The 19,494-nt window shown below is 36.8% G+C and overlaps 1 protein-coding gene across 1 annotated transcript in view; it reads right to left on the reverse strand.

The window, feature by feature from the left end:
* Nucleotides 1-4,446: 4,446 nt before the first annotated feature.
* LOC136346949 (fatty acyl-CoA reductase wat-like) overlaps nucleotides 4,447-19,494 on the reverse strand; it is a 38,781-nt gene continuing 23,733 nt past the window's right edge. Inside the window, exons 7-10 of the mRNA XM_066296528.1 lie at nucleotides 17,443-17,550; nucleotides 12,101-12,247; nucleotides 7,703-7,960; nucleotides 4,447-5,233 (exon numbers count right to left, since the gene is read on the reverse strand). Of these exons, the coding sequence (XP_066152625.1) occupies nucleotides 5,116-5,233; nucleotides 7,703-7,960; nucleotides 12,101-12,247; nucleotides 17,443-17,550 (631 nt within the window). The 3' untranslated portion in view covers nucleotides 4,447-5,115. The remainder of the gene's footprint in view (nucleotides 5,234-7,702; nucleotides 7,961-12,100; nucleotides 12,248-17,442; nucleotides 17,551-19,494) is intronic.

Consider the following 19,494-nt stretch of genomic DNA (forward strand, 5'->3'; position numbering starts at 1 on the left):
ATTTGTGCTTCGTTAGATTGTTATTCTAGTGAAGGATCCGACGAAGCGGCATCTCTTCTTCAGCAAATGGTAACATATTATTCTCTAAGATTTGCCGGTATTGATAACGATCCATTTTTCGTTCTACCCAAACCAACAGTCCAGTCTTGCATCGAAACAAACACCCCCAGACGATTATAGTTTCACCACCGCGTTTCACAGTAGGAATTTGGTATTTAATATTGACCTTTCTGCCACTGGGCGTTTCACATAAACTCTACCATTAGAACCAATCAAGTTATACTTACTCTCGTCATTCCAAAGGACGGTATTCCATTTGTCCGTAGTCCATGACTAATGGGACTTTGCAAATATCAGACAGGCCATCGTATTCTTGTTTGAGAAGTGGTTTTTTAACGGTGACTCTACCGTAAAGTTCTGCAGCCATTAGAGGATTTCTTACAGTTCTACTAGGAAATTCAAGATTAAATTTTGTGGGGATTTCATTTCCGATTTGTCTTGATGTCTTTCGAGGATCTTTGAGAGAAACTCGTCTAACGACTTTCTCTATTTTGAGTGTGGTTTTTCTGGGACGTTCTGACTTACTACGGTTTTGAACACCATCCTGACTGCGAATTTTATTTAAAATCTTAAACACGACATTCTGGGTGATATTTAAAATTTTTGCCACATAACATTGAGTTTGACCACTTTGATAAAGCTCAGTTACTTTTTGTTTAAAGTGAATTGAAAAATTATCGTGTTTAGCCATAATTGTATTCTAATACACTTAAATTATAGCAACCTGTTTGGACCTGAATCGACTTGAAGGCCAATATATCACAAACAACGAAATATTCCCTACTTTTTTCCAAGCAAAAAAATACAATAATCAAGAAAATTAAACATTGATAGTAGCTATATCAAGAACAGTATATATTTGACCCACATAAACTAACAAATATTTTGAGCCGGAATTTAGAAATTGTAGCTATTTCTAAAAATAGTGAATAAGAATTCGAAAAATATTCCGTCCTTTTTTCTACCACTGTATATACTGCATGACATAGAAAAAAGGACACCCCGTAAGAACGGTTTTGATTTAGTTAATTTTTGCATACAAGTTTCTTACGTTAAAACAAATACTTTATAAAAAAGTTGAACAAATTTAATTGTTAAAAGCTAAAAAAAATTAATAATTTTTTGGTCCTCTGCGGTTCATTACATATCCCTGCATGTGTCTAGGTGTCAATCTAACGAGGTGGTTTATCTTCCCGTTGGCGATTTCATTCCAGGCTAGCTGGACAGTATGACATACGTCGCTAAGGTTTGTGGGTGATGGGGTAAATTATGCAGCATTCGACCTACAATATTCCATGCATGTCCAATCGGTGAGAGGTCTGGAGATCCAGGTGGCCAACGTAGCAAATCGATTGCATTCTGTTGAAAGAAGTCCATAGTCACTTTAACCACATGTAGTCGGATATTGTCTTGCTGGAAAACTTGAATAAAAAGAATTTTCAGATAAAGCTCGAGATAAAGTTCTAGGACTTCTTGGATATATCGTTGGGCTCTCATACTGCCTCTTATGAAAAGTGAGGGTGACCTGCTACCATACGCAATAGCAACCCAAACCTTTACACCAACAGTATGGCGGATATGCATTGTATACTGAATATCCCGTCTTTAACTCTGTCTTCTTCACACTCTTGCCCGACCATCATGCAAACCCAAACAGAATGTGGATTCGTCACTAAAAACGATATTATCCTATTCCAGATTCCAACGTATGTATTCTTTGCATCGATTTTGACGATGATTTAGGGTGAGGGGTAACACAAGAGAGGGACGGTAGGATATCAGTCCAAAACTGCTTATCCGGCGGTAATGGTTTGAATCCCAATAGGCCTTCCAAACTCAGCCAACCAGTGATCCACCAGTGTCCTAGATGAGAAGAACCCATCACTTAAGGCTATAACTCGAAGGTGGCGATCTTGGCCTTTTGTAGTTATTTGGGACCGTCCAGTACCTCTCTTTCTGCGTGGTTGCTCCTCTTGGAACCGTGCCTAACAACATCTCACTATAGTGTTTACACCTAGCATTCTAGTGGCGATTTCCCTGAGTGACCAACCGGCCTCTCATGGACCCACTATTCGCCCTGTCTCAAACTCGCTCAATTCATGAATATTTTGCTGCATTCTGCATTTAGACATATTTGATTAATCTAAAAGCACTTTCTGAGTACACTACACATGAATAATAATTGTGATAAGTACTTTTGTCCACCAGCCTATATATGTGTAACTACATGTGATTTATCTACGATTTTTGTATTTAACTTCTCACATTAAAAGAAACTTCTACGTGGGGGACGAAAGTATAACCAGTGACTCTGTACTTGACTTTCAGGTTTGAACTTCCGACGAAGTCTAACAGGATGTAGCTTTTATTGCTAATCAAGACAGATTTGTGCCTCAGATTACCCCGTATCTCCTGACCCTTAGTTTAATGCCTGCACAGGCCCGACCTATCCACGAAAAGCAGCAAGGCAGACACGAAGGCATAAAATCTTTCGCTAGCTGCCCTTTGCGCAAGACCAGCAGTAATTTCACGTTGAAATTGGCCCTAAAATGGGGCCCTGTGTGGTATACAAACCGAACATATAGTTATCATAGAAAGTTCAGCCTGCATTAGAGTTTTAATTTAGTCAGATCAAGGCGCAACGCCAATAAAGCCTGTAAAACGAGATCGAAATACCGTTGTTCCTTTGGCTGCTTCCAGCGGGTGCGCCGTGGAAGAGATAGATGTAGTCGAGTTATCGAAGATGCATTTGGGCGTTTAGTTCGGTGACGAACGCGTACAGGGTGTCCCAACTAAAATTTGCTCCCAATGAATTCTTCGATATTGTCTAATTGTGTTAAAAATGCTAACACATGCCAATTTTGTCTTGAGGGCGGACCACACTTTGTATCGGTTTCAAAGTAATTTCTGCATACGTCGGACGCCCGGAGCCACCCCTTCATCAATTTTAAATAGTAAGAGGGGTTGAGCAACACATTATTTTGAACCTGCTTCCATGCTCTATGCAACCATGTGTTTTTTTCCAAGGTTGAAAGAATGGTTTTTCGGAACACTGCCTAAATGACTTTGAAAGGGAAAAGTGGTTATGAAAAAACACTTTAGTGTAACTAGTGTAGTGTCCAAAACGTTCACCAACTTCCTTACAATAGCACACGTAATTTTTTAAAAACTTCTCTAGCGTTCTGGAACGTTTCTGTCGCGATCAAACGGCACTCTCAGAAGATTCGTTCATGAAGCAGTTGCACAGATGCAGATAATGTAGCACAAACCTTTGAGTCTTTAAGAGACCTCAGAAACTGAAAACCGGGGAACTTAAAAATTTTAAACGTTAGTGCAGATGAGGGAACATTTCCCGGCCCTTTTCTACCAAAAAAATTATTTGCAATTTGAATGAGAGAATTAAAAATGTCGAAATTTTCAATGAGCCTACAACAATTTATTGATTTTGAAAAACAAATTGTTCAAACATAAAAAGACAAAAAATCGTTCTATGGAGAATGGAAGCAGCTTCCTGGCCCTTGGTCCCTCTCGCCGTTTAAAGTGTTTGAAGGGGTGGCTTTGGGAGCTAGAGGGATACAGAATATTTCAAATTTTAATTGAGATACCCTGTATATGTCCGGTGAACCAAGATCTAGAGCACCCGAAAGCATTCGATTCCTTGGCTGGTTACACAATAATCAAGAGGGGCATAATGGGCAAGTGACAAGATGTTGAAATGGTTACTGACTGAATGTCGAAATGTGTATAGCTCCCGAACTCCAGAGCGATCCATCCACTCTATGTGTATGTGAGCATTCTTTGTCCATGTTGAAACAATTAATCAATTATCTGAAAATATCATGGGGTTCTGGCTCTAAATTCCTCCCAAGATAAGTGCGAGAAAATGGTAGAAGGCCTGTCATAAATCTCTTCGCATTTCTTGTTTATGTTAAGACCATTAATTGGCATTATCTGAAAGTGGTACAGGCCTTTGGTACCAAACTCTTCCCCAGATTACCGTGGGAAGAGAGGGTTGTTTATAAATTCCTTTAGCGTAGGTGAGAATGACGTTTAGGGGTTTGGTGCCCATGGGAAAAAGGGTGGACAGCCCTTCCATCTTATCGGTTCTCTCACGAAGAGGGGATGTGTTCTGTGTATGGATTCCGGGTTGTATCGGGGTTCCATTTTTGGTTCACGGAGAATAAAGAAGTGCTCTGAGAATTGTTTTTTTCTCTCCGGCCTTGAACCGCGAATCTTACATGTACGTCCATGGGTTTTGTCCTACTCGCGAAGCTGCCCATGATGGTCGAAAGCAGGAGGTGTGCTTAACTTGCGTTTTAGTTGCGATGAGAAAAATTATGGCAGCAGACCATCAACCAGACTTTATTGAGATTAAATTTGTTTGAGTAACTCATCAAATCTTTATTATGAACTGTAAAACCCCTAAGCGGTAAAAATTATTCGATTTGAGACATTCTCCACATTGACTACATTTACGATTACAAACTAATTGAGTACCATCAATTCATGCCTACGTTCTCTCATCTCCAATCTTTAGCAGTTAGAATATGAGGGTTATTATATAAGAGAAATTTATATTTATTTACAGACAGATTTGCACTGGTTGCTACAGGGAAATTGTCAAATATGCAGAAATCTTTTAAAAACATCTTAGAATTCATACATCTAAAGTACCTACATAAAATGGCAATTTTATTTCAACCTCCGCATTACGTTAATCTTTGCAAGGGCCGTTATTTCTACAACCCCATTTTCCTTCTTTGAGAATCGCCCTTATAAAATCCGCTTTTTGGATCTTATCTTTACTGAAAATGTCTGAGAGAACTCGTATTTCTTATTAATAATATGTTTCACGATATCGGGCTTCGGCTGGATATACTTTTACCTGCCGCAGCACATCAAATTCAGATTAGAAGTTGAGTAATATGTATGCTCTGTAATATCTTCTCTGCACATTTTGATGGGCCACGACATTTTTGCCTTTGAAATATAGACATGTCGTTCCTTTGATAAAAAAAATGATGTTACCACATGTTAAGAGAGTATTATGAAATATTATAAGCTGCAGTGGTGTTTGACTCGTGAGATCCATCTAGGTAGAAGCTTTCGGAGAACAAGATGACTAATTAGAACGATGATGATGTATTTGAAGATGTCGTGAAGCAATTGCATCCTGGAACAAATCAGAATGCACTATGCGTATATCGTACATAGAGGACCAAAAGTTCCGCATAAATTCGTTAAAAATCGCAGGAAGTATTTCTCATGAAAATGCTGGAACACGTCAAATATTTTTTTAGTTGTGCATTTTTTGATCTAACAGTTTTCGATAAAAAACACAAAAAATGCAAGTAATGAGATAATTATTAATACTAAAAAAATAGCTACATCAACAACTATTATCCAATGTGTTAAGTGTTCGAATTGTGCCTCGTTGACTTCCTGGCTGTGGGCAAGCCGCGATTCAAATTCTTCATCAACATTTCTTATCATTTCAAAAGGCGTTTATTGAGCTTCTTGAATAATTTTATTATTTAAGTCTTCCATATTATTAGGTGTATTTAAATACACTCTATATTTCAGATAAATCTATAAAAAGTCCATAGAGGTGAGGTCAGGCGATCTAGCAGGCTACTTTAATTGGAAATATTTCAACAACTGTTCAACTTAGGCATCGGTATGCGACATGAAATATGTTCAGACTTTCTCAAAGAACTCCAAAACGTCATAATATATATGGAGTTCCATAAGACAAAATGAGAAAGTACATTCATCAACTACATAATGTAGCCCTGTATACATGTCTCTTACGTCAAAAATGCACATCTAAAATCAAGATTTAACGTATTTAGGCTTTTTTAGGAAAATATCTCCTTCAGTTTTAAGTGAATTTATGTGGAACTTTTAGTCCTCTATACAGATAGTTACAAGTTGCCTAAATAATTTGCGGCAAACTAGTATAATCACATGGAACGTCCACATTCAGGACATTATTATCGCAAGTAATGCACAATTATCGAAGCAGCATGCATTGGTTTTTATAACATTAGTTTATGAGTTTGTCTGTGAAATACAATTAGGATTTGACAAAATCACCAATGGGTCTTCCACACTTCGTAATATACAGAGTGTTCCAGATCCGATATGCTATCATTGCTATTTCTTAAACGGTAACAGATACAGGGTCGGTTAAATTGGAAAAATGTACAGAAATTTCATACTCTTCTAAGAACTGCAAACAATGTTGCCAGATGATTTTTAGTTTGTGAGTTATTATGAGGAAGCTGAAATCCGGTCAAATTTAATTTTCTAAATAAATCGAAAACAAAGGTTTCTCATCAAAACTTTTGATGCAAAAATTTTATAGTTTTCTTATGTCTAAAAACCAGAAAATTTCAAAATTTTAAATGTTGCTTAGTATTTGACATAATGACAACAACTTGAGTTTTTTAAATACGGACCTGTACATTTTTTGACCATTTTTAAAAGTTCTTAGTAAGTCCTTTACAATAATGTATCACAAGATAAAATTTTTTGATGTTTTAGTTAAAAAAAAAATTTGTATTTTTCTCTCAATAAGCTAGGCCGATCCTGGAGTTTTAAGGAAAAAATGCAATTATTATGTTGCAGAACTGCTACACAGGCAAATAAATTATCCTTCAAGCTATAGAGTTATAAATTTCTCGACGGTAAGAAAAGTAATAATTCAACTGTTCATTTAAAATGAAACTAAAAATTTTTTAATAATCAAATGGAGAACTAATATGATACAATCAACAGTCATTATCATTATAATTTTTATTACCTTTAAGTGTTCATAGTGACCTCCGTTATTACGAAGACAGTGTCGAGCATTTTTTAGAACTTTTTTTTGGATATTTTTTAACATACGAGGAGTTGATTTTTGACAAGTAGTTTGAATTTTTCGTATAAATTCTTCCACATTCCGGGGTGTTGTTGGATAGACCTGATCTTTGATATAACCCCATATGGAGAAATCCATAGGGGTTATATCTGGGGACCGGGCTGGCCAGTTGATGGGGCCACTTAACGCCATGGCAACATTAATAGCATTTCACTGATTGCTAGGCTTACTAAGCAAAAATAAAGTTAAAGCTTCTTTTTTCTTAAAACTCCAGGACCGGCCTAGCTCATTGAGAGAAAAATACAAAACTTTTTTTTTTAACTAAAACATAAAAAATTCTATCTTGTGATATATTATCGTAAAGGGGTTACCAAGAACTTTTAAAAGTGGTCAAAAAATGTACAGGTCCGTATTAAAAAACTCAAGTTTTTGTCATTATGTTGAATACTAAGCAACATTTAAAATTTTTAAATTTACTGGTTTGTAAACATAAGAAAACTATGAAGTTTTTGCATCAAACGTTTTGATGACAAACCTTTTTTTTTATTTATTTAGAAAATTAAATTTGGCCGGATTTTAGCTTTCTCATAATAACTCACAAACTAAAAATCATGTGGCAACATTGTTTGCAGTTCTTAGAAGAGTATGAAATTTCTGTACATTTTTTCCAATTTAACCGACCCTGTAACTGTTACCGTTTACGAAATAGCAATGATAGCACATCGAATTTGGAACACGCTGTGTATTTGATGCGAGGCGCGGCTAGTGGGTCGTTACCTCTGAAATTTCGCTTTGTGATATTGGGCTCGAGACATGTCTTCTTTGAGGGTATACTTTTTCAAGCCTATCATCATATTTCTGTAATACTGGTCAGCGTCGATTTTGGTCAAGTCGAAATTATATGTCTCTCGGTCACTAGGAGTTAATTTTTGCCATAAAGACTGTAAATTATTATTCTTAATTGTCCATTCCTGTGTCAGGAAATAATGGAAAACTCTTGTCACTTTATCCAGTTTCACATAAAGTTTTTTCATCCTGAAACAAAAATTGATTAACGATGGGTCAAACAATTCAACTGTAAATCGGTCCTTATATCTCGACCATTCTGTTTCAATTTAACACCGGAGAAGCTTTGTGGTGAATGACAAATGCGCCAATCGCCGGGACAAAGAATGAGAGACAATTATCAGGGGAGTTAGGAAATAAAATGAAAATAAATTAACCGCCTAATCCGCCGAAACCCGTTTGCACAGGATCAATTGATAACTGATCCGAAGTGGAAACAAAGAGCTATCGATTTCGTTATGCAACTTCGTGTGCGATCTCATCGAAGAAAAAAGATTTTATTGCCGCAATTATTTTCGCCGAGTGGAGTTAATTTTCTTTGATAAATTTCCCTGTTATGGCCTGGCTATTGTGGCTTTAAATGGAATAAAATGGATTACAGTTATTTCCAAAACATTTCCAGTAAATCGACATAAAAGTGTTCGTTACTGCATTAACAACAAATGTTTAATCGTTCAATTTTAAATCAACAATGTATCAGCGAAGTGGCACACTGAGCGACCCATCAGATTTTATTGCCGAGTCCATGACTCGGAGATGATAGGATGAGACCAAATGGCTGCGACATGATGGGCGAGGTTGAGCGCCTGCCTGAGCTGCTTAAGAGACGGGATGCACGAAGATCATGAAACAACATTGAAAAGAGGAACGAAGACGAATAAGAAGAACGTCATCTGGAAGAAGAAAGGAAGGAATTTAACACAATTTTAAATCGCCAACAGAGTCACATAGACAGCTGACTAGGTGATCAGAGCAATCCGATAGATGCTTACAATATCCATATCGAGGCTTTGAGAAAACAAATCATGATCATTCGATAGGAATCTAGAAAACCAGACGACCAAGGTCTTAAAAAACCTGTCAAAGCATCGCATTTGAAAAGCTACACACACAGGTCGTACTCAACATCAGGAAATTTGATAGCAGCAAATTTCGACGGAAAAAATGCTATAGAAGCCGTGCATAAGTGTAAGTTATTGGTAGATTATTGGAACGAGTCTTAAAAAGGCACTAAGTTAAATCTGGCACTTTGAGAAGAAGTCCTGGATGTCCTTCACAATATCCTGGAGGCAACGTAAGCGGATGATAGCGGTTAGTTTATGCGTTCCAATTGGAGTGTGGTAGTGAAGATATCGCGCAAACGTTCCAAAGCTAATTGCGAACCAGGATTCAATGATTATCGAAGACCTTATGAGTGTTTGGGACAGAATCGAAAAATCAGTGAGATTGGCATATCTACAAGTAAATGCCGGAAGTGTTTCTGAACCAGATCAGTGTGCATAACTCTATCGATGGCATTTGAGGTGGAGAGCTACAACAGACGGTATGTCTCGGTCGGTTTAAAAATTTCGCTCATACTGTAGACTATAATTTAACTTTGAGGCCGTAAACGATATATCCTATAAGAAGGGCAGAGTAAGAGAGATTAATTTCTCAATAAGTGGATGGACTTCTGCAGCATCTCAAGGGTAGAAGAATAACGCAGCAATATTCGCATCCCTAAAACTGACGTTAAATGTATTAATAATAGCGTTAAAGGTAACAACTATTACAGCAGAAACTGCAGGTGAGGCTCATTAAATACTCTATACCACAGTTATCTAAACCAGGGTTAGGAGAACTGCAATTCGCCAGAGTAGGTAGGTGAGTGATAGGTCAAGACCAGCTACAGTAGCTTAGTCGTCCAAGGATTGGGGAACGGCAAGGAAAGTGCCTTGGTATGAAAGCAACGTGATCCGTATTTCAACCTGACCAAATTCTATATATATATATTTACAGAGGCACTACAACAAATACTCATTTTTGAATCAGTAAAAGCAGCTTAAACAATTATTCACGGGGAAGCATTTGTTAAAATTGTCATCGGTAATCTGGAATATGAACAAAGAGTTATTGTTGCCGACATTGTGGATGTATTGATTTTGAGACTAGACCCAATGGAACAGTTTGATGTTGGGCTCGATAAGGTATTAAGCATTGGAAATGAAGAAGCCGTTTGTTCCTACTTGAAAACAACAAAATAAGCAAAAAAGAAAATATCTAATTTAGTTGAAAATATTGGACAATAATGAAAAAGTTGAAAAAAAAACAATTAACAAATAAGAGAAGAGAAAAATAGAAGTTCACCGGTAACATCAACTTTCGACCCTCTTTGATTTTTTTCGACCTTTTCATTTTCATGTTGGAAAACAAATATCACCGGGTCAAGCCGTTGCTTGGTTAATAGCTTTAATGGTTTATATGCAGCACACAAACGGATACATTCCGATAGGGTATTTTCAACTTGCAACATTGTCAAAAAGGGCACGGGACTTGTCGGTAAAGCCTGGAAAACCTTCCTATAAAATTTCCAATTTTCATTCGTCGCCAAAGTTTTACCCGGATCTGAGCCGCATTTTCGCAAGACCAGCGATCAAAGTTGAATATTTACGAATTGACGTGAATAAATTTCCAAAGAGACGTTTCATTGAAAGTGACGCAAATGCGCGAGAATTATGGCCCCTAATCGATTTCTCAAGGGAAACACGTAAATCTCGGAGATTTGACATGACCCTTTATGGAGATTTGACATGGGCCTATAAGGGAATTTCTAGCTCTTATGGCGGACTCTGAAATTGGAGACAAAATCGGATGATGAAAAGTGAAAGGGGCAAATTCATCACAATTTCAAGCTTCATCTAATTATTTCCATTTTTGGCAAGATCGCTTTGGCATATGAGGAACATTGTGTTGGGTTTTTTCAAATTTTTAGCTCACAGCGTTCGGGAGGTATAAGGTGAATTGTGGCAAAACGACCATAAATGAGCATCGAAAGTGAAAAATTGAAAGTTAAATAATTCGCCTAGTATAATAGCTATGAAAAACCACCTCGTGTGTTCCTTTTCTTGTAAAGCCATTAAAGAAGCGGTTTTCTTCAGGCGCTTCATGACTTATGAAAAACGCAAAAATCGTCAAAAATAAGGACGATTTTTGAAATTTTCAACCCTAATTGATCTGCCTTAGACAGGCACCTCAAAGCAACTGACAACCACATAGGGCGGATCTACCAATGTCGCCTAGAAATGGAGCGGTTACGTCCCAGCATGGACATAGCTCTTGAGTTCCTTAAGGTTCCTTAACAAACTGAAGTTTTCGGATTTTCTTTTTCATTTACTTTTACTAAGTAAGCTGCAGACCAAAATCAAAAATATCCGAAACGCACATCCTCGATGTCTATCCCTGTTTCGACATGCCAAGACGCCGTGGAGCCCAGACCGTTTCTAAGAAAGCGTATATTTCAAAAACAACAAATTTTTTTCATAGTTTTTTCCACTTGCCCTGTTGACGAAAGATTGTGGTTCGAATGAATTATGCATGCACTGCTGAAAACTAAACGACATTATGATCATATCGATCAAGGCAGAAGATTGGAATGTGAAATATGGAATTGGGATCCAAAATTTGATGAGTTGAAACATCGAGAGACATAAAAGGACCATACATTAGTATTTCTCCATGTTTGTCGATGATACCCAGAAAAATCTGGATGATACCTCTACTCCCATTTGCTCACCACAATTCGCGATAACGGTCAACAGAACAAATCATCGATGCTGCGGACGAGAGAGGGGGATGCAGATACCTGTGGACCTCATATTTGGTAGACTTCCCTGTCAGATGGTGAACTAATCGCAGTTTCTGAGTACGTAGGTGAGTCAGAAGAGGTTCCGCTCCGTTTATGAATTTGTAACTGACATGCAAAAATTTAATAGTGATCGTATGAAAATACGTTTAGTCCACTGATCGTCAGTAGGTAAGAAGTTGCAGTGATTATGATAAAAGAGACTAAAATACAACTCTTGCTAATGATAATTTAAGTGATGTTTAGTACTACCAAATATTACAATGTGGTCGAAGTACTTTTATTTTCTAAGATACGTGTCATGTTACTTTTGGACATGTCACGAACATCCCCCTGTGTGAATAATTACACTAATAAAATGCTTGATTATGAATAGAATTTTTTCACCCATGTCCCTTAAAACGTAATCTTCTGGGCAGATTCTATGAAAACCGCAAATCTCATCGGATTTAGGCTGCACTACATTTAATTTGTAACATATTACTTACTGAGGTTTCCTTCCGCTGATGGCGAGGAAATAATCAAATAGATAAGCAGGTATTTTATGTAAGAGGAATCTCATACCCATATACAACCATTTATTGTCCACTATGAACAGGATTGGTTTCCAAACTATCTTCTTAAATGGTATATACCTGAAAAATGGAAGTTGGAACATTCAGATTTAATATAAGTTTGGAATTTAAGGTTTAAGTAGGAGTAGGTATGGTGAATATGAAACAATAAGAACACAGAATGAGTACAAGCACATCTGCTTTGTAGGCGTATCATTAGTCGCAATTGATTAATAGAAAGAACGAAATTAAGTATAAATTAATCACAAAATAATGTAGATGTATATGTACTGGATGTTTGGTAATTCGATGCATTTAGGTAAGAGACAAATTTGACCCTTACATGTACGTTCCAAAACTCGATAGTTTTTCAATTACTTTGATTTTTATTTATTTTTTTTTAATATAAACTCTAAATGACTTCGCAGTGATTTTTCGTGTTCGTTTTCAGATCTCTTTTCGGGCCACCTTAGTCGAAAATCTTTACCGAAGTGTAATTTTGGTAATTTTTATTCATCATCAACCAATTTACTCATCATTTTCTTGAAGCTAAGCAAGAATAGAGGATGTCTTTGAAAAAATTACTGAAAATTCACCTTAAATAGTGACATGGATGATGTAACTTTGTTCAGAAGAAACTTGTGCACCGACAAATCCACGTTTGATAGAAAAAGAATAACGAACGATTTTAAATCAGCACGTGTGTGTATTAGAAGAAGAGGGCATCATTTCGAACAATATCTCATGTAATAAGAGCAAATTTTGTTTTTTTTTCAATTTAAAAAATATAATTTTTACTATTAATTTTGTGACATGTGTTGTTGCTGTTTTTGCGCCCCAGAGCATAATTTGTGCATATTTTTTTGAACGAGCTTTAATGTGTTGAATATGTGAATAATAGAATTGAAATGAGGGAGATTTTTAAGTAATTTGCATGCATGTTGCCTTGAACATTTTTCGAAAAAAAGGTGGAAGAAATTGAGTAGCTGACCTTCAAAAATTATTTACTTAAAATCTTCAAATAATCTGAATGTTTCGGGACATTTGCCACTTCATACAGAAGATCATAGTATTGGGCAGGCACTTGTAGTAATAAGAACAAAAAAAAATAATTTTTTGATAAATCTCTGGGAAGCCATTAAGAGCCAATATATACAGGGTGTCCCGAAATTAAAGCACCATATTTAAACAACGTAAATTAGGTCAAAAAATAACACCAAAACTTTAAATAAAACAATGTCGGAAAATGCTTCCTTAATGAGGTATGCCTCTTTAAAGACGTAACTCTGATGATGGTAATTTTGAAATATTTCCAAAACGGTGCAAGATAACTTTATGAAATTTGGTACGATTTTATACCTTATAAGCCTCAATTGACTGATGTGGCTGAATGGAAATTATTTCGTCAGAGGCGTGCTGCACGGGTAGTGTCGGGGTTAAAAAATGCTAGATTTTTTTTATGTGCCCCATTTTTTAGTTGCTGATGCAAAATTATGAAACCATATACGCTTCCAGAAAAAAAAGACACTCTTGGTTCACGATGCTAGGACGCTTCGTTTTCGAATAAAATGAATTTAAACATTACAATGCATGACAAATACAAATGATTTACTTTCTGTGAAAACTTAATAGTAGGCTACGAAATATTAAACAATGTTGACTGTCAATTTGATGTTTATATTTATTCTGTTGGGGAGTTTCTTTGTGTCATTATTAAGCTGTTAGTGAAAAATGGAGAAATTTTCAAGTAGGGAGCTTGCCGATATTCATTTTATTTATGGGTTCTGTAATGGTAATTCGCGAGCCGCCGTAGAAGAGTACAGAAGGAGGTACCCGAGAAGAAGAATACCTTTTCGATCTGTTTTTAGTCGAGTACATAGAAATTTAATCGAATGTGGTTCTTTTCAACGTTCTCGAGGCCAAGGAAGACCTACAGTAGATTACGATTTCGAGGATGTGCTTAATCGAATAGAAGAAAATCCTCAAATTTCTCTAAGAACGCTTGAAAACATTACAAACATACCAAAATCGATCGTAAATACAGTCGTTAAAATAACAACAGATAAACAGTTATTTCGAATATTAATTTTTAGATAGGAAGAATGACTCGGATGCAGGGATTGCATCCCTTTCACTATAAAAGGGTTCAAGACTTACGAGAGGAAGATTTTACAGTTAGGATGAATTTTTGCCAGTGGGTTTTGAATCACCAAAATGTTTTACATAATATCTTGTGGTCTGATGAGGCTAGTTTTACGAGAGACAAAGCATTTAACATCCATAACACACATTATTGGGAGTATGAAAATCCAAAAGTCGTAAGGAGAACACATTTTCAGCATAGGTTTTCTGTCAACATTTGGGCAGGTATCATAGGAAATAGATTAATAGGACCAGTTGTATTTCCAAACCGGTTAACAGCACAACACTATTTACATTTTCTTCAAAATGAGCTGGCAGGCCTATTAGAAGATATACCATTGCATACCCGATTGCAAATGTATTATCAACAAGATGGGGCACCAGCTCACTTTGGAAATAACGTGAAAAATTGGCTTGATGAAAAGTTTCCAGGCAGGTGGATAGGAAGAGGTAGTCCAATAACCTGGCCCCCTCGATCACCTGACCTTAATCCCCTGGATTATTTTTTTTGGGGCTTTATGTGTAGCATAATCTATGCCACAGAAATAAACACGAGGGAAGAACTGTTGGATAGAATCAACTTAGCTGCTAATCAAATAAAAGAAAATACGTTTCAAATTTCCCGTGCCTCCCAGAGCATAAAAAAACGATCTAGACTGTGTATCCAACAAAACGGAAACTTATTTGAAAACTTACTTTGAAAGTGCGTCATTTAAATTTCTTGTTCGTTTTTTATTATTGTTTAATCGTTTTGATGTGTTTAATAAAATATCGCTTTAAGCATCATTTGTATTTGTCATGCATTGTAATGTTTAAATTCATTTTATTCGAAAACGAAGCGTCCTAGCATCGTGAACCAAGAGTGTCTTTTTTTTCTGGAAGCGTATATGGTTTCATAATTTTGCATCAGCAACTAAAAAATGGGGCACATAAAAAAAATCTAGCATTTTTTAACCCCGACACTACCCGTGCAGCACGCCTCTGACGAAATAATTTCCATTCAGCCACATCAGTCAATTGAGGCTTATAAGGTATAAAATCGTACCAAATTTCATAAAGTTATCTTGCACCGTTTTGGAAATATTTCAAAATTACCATCATCAGAGTTACGTCTTTAAAGAGGCATACCTCATTAAGGAAGCATTTTCCGACATTGTTTTATTTAAAGTTTTGGTGTTATTTTTTGACCTAATTTACGTTGTTTAAATATGGTGCTTTAATTTCGGGACACCCTGTATAAAAAAAATTAAAATCAAAATAACTAAAAAATTAGAGTTTTGGAACATGCATATAAGGATCAAATTTCTTTCTTACCTCATGCCCTGTCATCCTCCCAATAGAATGCATCGAATTACCAAACACCCTGTATATAAATCTGCTTTATATATTTATTATGTATATTTTATTACACACATATGGAATAAATGGATAGACAATTTTTCTTATCCTTGCTCATTTATTTATTCTTGGTATACAGGGTGTTTACTAAATGATGGCATTGATTTTAAGGGAGTGATTTTTTTATCTCATTCTATGAAAAAAAAGCCCTAATAAACGTATGTTCTGTCTTGTTTCATTTTCGTGATACGGAGCGTCAAAGTTTTATTTTTTTTTCGTTTTTTTATAAATATTTTCGGTCGAAAGGGCAATATCTCGAAAAAATTCAGTATTTCGGAGGCTTTCCGAAACGAGAAATTCACATATGATATCGATCTTACCGCTCTATGTAAGGAGTGCCATCTCCAGTAATGTTCTTGTGTTAAATTTGCCCAAATGTTTTAACATCCTGTATTTTAACTTCTAAAAGATTACATATTGTTCCCCCATCAATTCTAACCAAAAAAGGTATACTTTGTCGAAAACTCTCATAGTTTTTGAGATATCGACGATGAAAAATTTCTTTGCACACCATTTCATCAAAACATTAATTTATTAATAAACATGTAATAATAGCTCCCTACATGTTGCGGTAAAATCTATATCATATTTGAATTGCTCGTCTCGAAAAACCCCCGAATACTGAACTTTGTCAAGATATTTCTCTTGCGTCTGAAATTATTTATGAAAAATTGAAAAAAAAAACTTTGACGTCCTGTATCACGAAAACAAGGCAAGATGGGATATACATTCATTAGGGCTTTTTTTCATAAGATGTGACAAGGAATCACTCGTTGAAATTAATACCGACATTTAGTAGGCACCCTGCATATTCATTTGAACTCACATTTTAAAATTTTACTGTTTGCATGGAGCAATTTTAAAATATATTTTTATGCAGTTCATTCCATCATATTGGAAACGAAATGTGTGTTCCACACCTATGTAGGGTGACTGAATCTGGACAAAAAAGTAGTGAATACTCGTGCGGTATGTCACGAGTTTTGGATGTCGAAATAATGCTCTAGTGTACTCTCGAGAATGGAAAGCTGCTCGTCTACATGTCTCCACCTGGATTTCAACGCAGCGAAGGAAATTTTTTTCCTCATAGTGACATCCTCCAATTCCAAGTAGTTAGAAGACATACATCTCTAAAACATGAACTACACTCATGCTCAGGATTTGTGCTGGGGCAGGACACATGCCATTCCTGATGCGGTCGTTTCCAATCATGAAGGCGGTTTTAAGTCTTAGAGATTTAAGGGAGTTTTAGTGCAAATACAAATAATAATTTACCAGTTGAAACGATGGTGTAAAGTGTAAAGGAAATAACAAAGAAAATGGCTGGAATAAATTTAGCGATATATCTGTTGACTCAGCACATTTCTCTCGACGGTACTGCAGAAAAGTAACTGGTGTGGACGCTAACGGGAAAGAAGCGTGACACCTTATTAGATAAAGTTTACCTAGATTTTACTCAAAAATTGAGAGTCAAGGATAAAGAAAACACTATACTTCTCCCAGGATTTTTACGGAGAGCGAATCTGTCTTTGCTCATTCTCATGGAGTTGAAGAAAATGGTCCCGGTCAGGAATTTTAGAGCTGACAGGGTCTATGAATTATAAGGTGGTATATCCGCCCTTATTGGAAAATAGACATTTTTCTATTTCCCGATTTGCTCGAATTTTGTAATTTATGTATAAAAAAGAAACTATGTAGGGTTTGTGAATCATAAACAATAAAAGTCCTGCTCTTACCCGCTGTTTGTAGCAGTTGACGAATACTCTTTTATCGACACATACAGTGGACTCGACCTCCCAGAAAAATTCATGACACACGGTTTGTAGTTGGAACGATTCAAATTCCTAAAAAAAATAGTTTAATTATTATTCCACTCACACCCACTTAGCAATTGAGTTAAGGAGTGTAAGGGTCGGATTATCCCTACACCCCCAGCTGAAGTTGTGCATCAGGCAAATCGGAAAAGCGTTGCCTTTCCTTTATCCTGTTTCTGGATTGAGCCTACGCATTTTCGAGGTACACATTTCCGACGTGCATTTCAGATTATATTAACATTTTCAAGGAATCTATGAAGGGAATAAATAAAGGCTTCAGTAACATACATTACTAGTACAAATAAAAATAGAGGCATTTATATGCGAATATTTTTTTTGCTTTCCATTTCTGATGGCAGCTTTTAGATATACGATCTCGCTATAAAGATAGTAAGAATTGATGACTATTTTTTTACAGGAGCTATAGTTTGCATCAGGAGCACTTCTATGGAGGCAATATCAATATATGAACAAGGCCTTGTACCAATTTCAGCAGATCATTGAAAATATTTGCTTTTAGCAGCAACAGGCTGAAAACTAGAACGTGAAAGAAGATCGGACTAATCATGACTACAAAACGAGACAGCTGCAAATGACAACCCCTTCAAAGCAACAAACAGCAACGCGCTTGCTGATAAGTAACCCATTGGCTCCGGCGTTCTTATTTTGTGTCGTCATGTTGTCACATGTTGTCATTTGTGAAGGAGAATCCATATGCCAAGCACAGTTATAACCAATATAGGGCTTATCAATAAGGGCGGGCCGATTATGAAATGGATTAAAGGAAGTTTGTGTGTGATAGATATTAACAATTTTTTTTTTATTTGAAAGACCCATGTACGCCATTATGGGTGAAATATAACGTCGTTCCAATGTCCGTCGCGGCTTCCCACGGTGGCACAGATCCGAGTGGTTCAATTATCAACGACCCTTGCCGAATAGATCTAGCTGAATTTAAGCGATGGCCTGGGTTATATTGACTTTAAGGACATCGGTCGATTGCGGGTTACTGACATAGACCTGCGACTTCAGAAAATCCCACAAGAGACAATCTACTGGGGTCAAATCTCACGATTTTGGTAGTCAATTCACGTCACCTCTGTGAGAGAGAACTGCACTCTCAACTCGTCCGTGCAAACGGTCCTTCGTGGCGTTCGCTGTATGGCACGCAGCGTCGTCCTGCTAGAACCACATGTCGTCTACGCCCATATCGTTTAATTTAGGTAAAAAAAAATCGGTTATCATCCTTCTGTACCGCTTGCCTTTGATGATGATGGGCTCACTAACATAGTTTTCAAAAAAATGTGGACCAATGATGCTGTCGGCCTAAAATCCGCACCAACCAGTAATTTTCTGTGGATGCATTGATACCTGATGAACCTCGTGGTTGGCGTCATCCCATATAGGGCACTTCTGCTTGTTCACGTAGTCATTCATCTAAAAACGCGTCTCGTCTGTAAAAATGATTTTTCGGCCAAAATTAGGGTCCTGTTCCAAACGCCCTGAAGCCCGGTCAGCAAACAAACGATGTTGTCTATGGTCATTAACTCTGGGTTCCTGGATGAGTCGGATCTTCCACAATTGACTGCCTCCTGTACACGTTTAGTGACAGCGGGGACGTTCTCGGCCGATCTAGAGCTCCTTTAACGTACGAGTGGTGACTGCTGGTTGAATCGAACCGATCGTCTAGAATCACCAAACGTTGGAGAGACTATTTTGAAGAGCCACTGTGTCTGCCGTAAAATGAGTGCAAGGCTCGTAACGTTTGCATTAACGAACACTTATTTTGATGATAAAAGTTTCATCATTTAGGCGTACTGCTCAATCGTGTAACTTCTCATGGTGATTTGGCATCAGTTAATCTCTGAATAATAAAAAACAAATTAGAGAGACGCCGTCAAAATAACATGGCCGCCACAGGCTGCCAACATCGACCCGTTCCCATTGAAAAACCCTTTTTCAATATAAGCCGAA

This window comes from Euwallacea fornicatus, chromosome 25 (assembly GCF_040115645.1).
Source record: "Euwallacea fornicatus isolate EFF26 chromosome 25, ASM4011564v1, whole genome shotgun sequence".
Taxonomy (NCBI): Eukaryota; Metazoa; Arthropoda; class Insecta; order Coleoptera; family Curculionidae; genus Euwallacea; species Euwallacea fornicatus.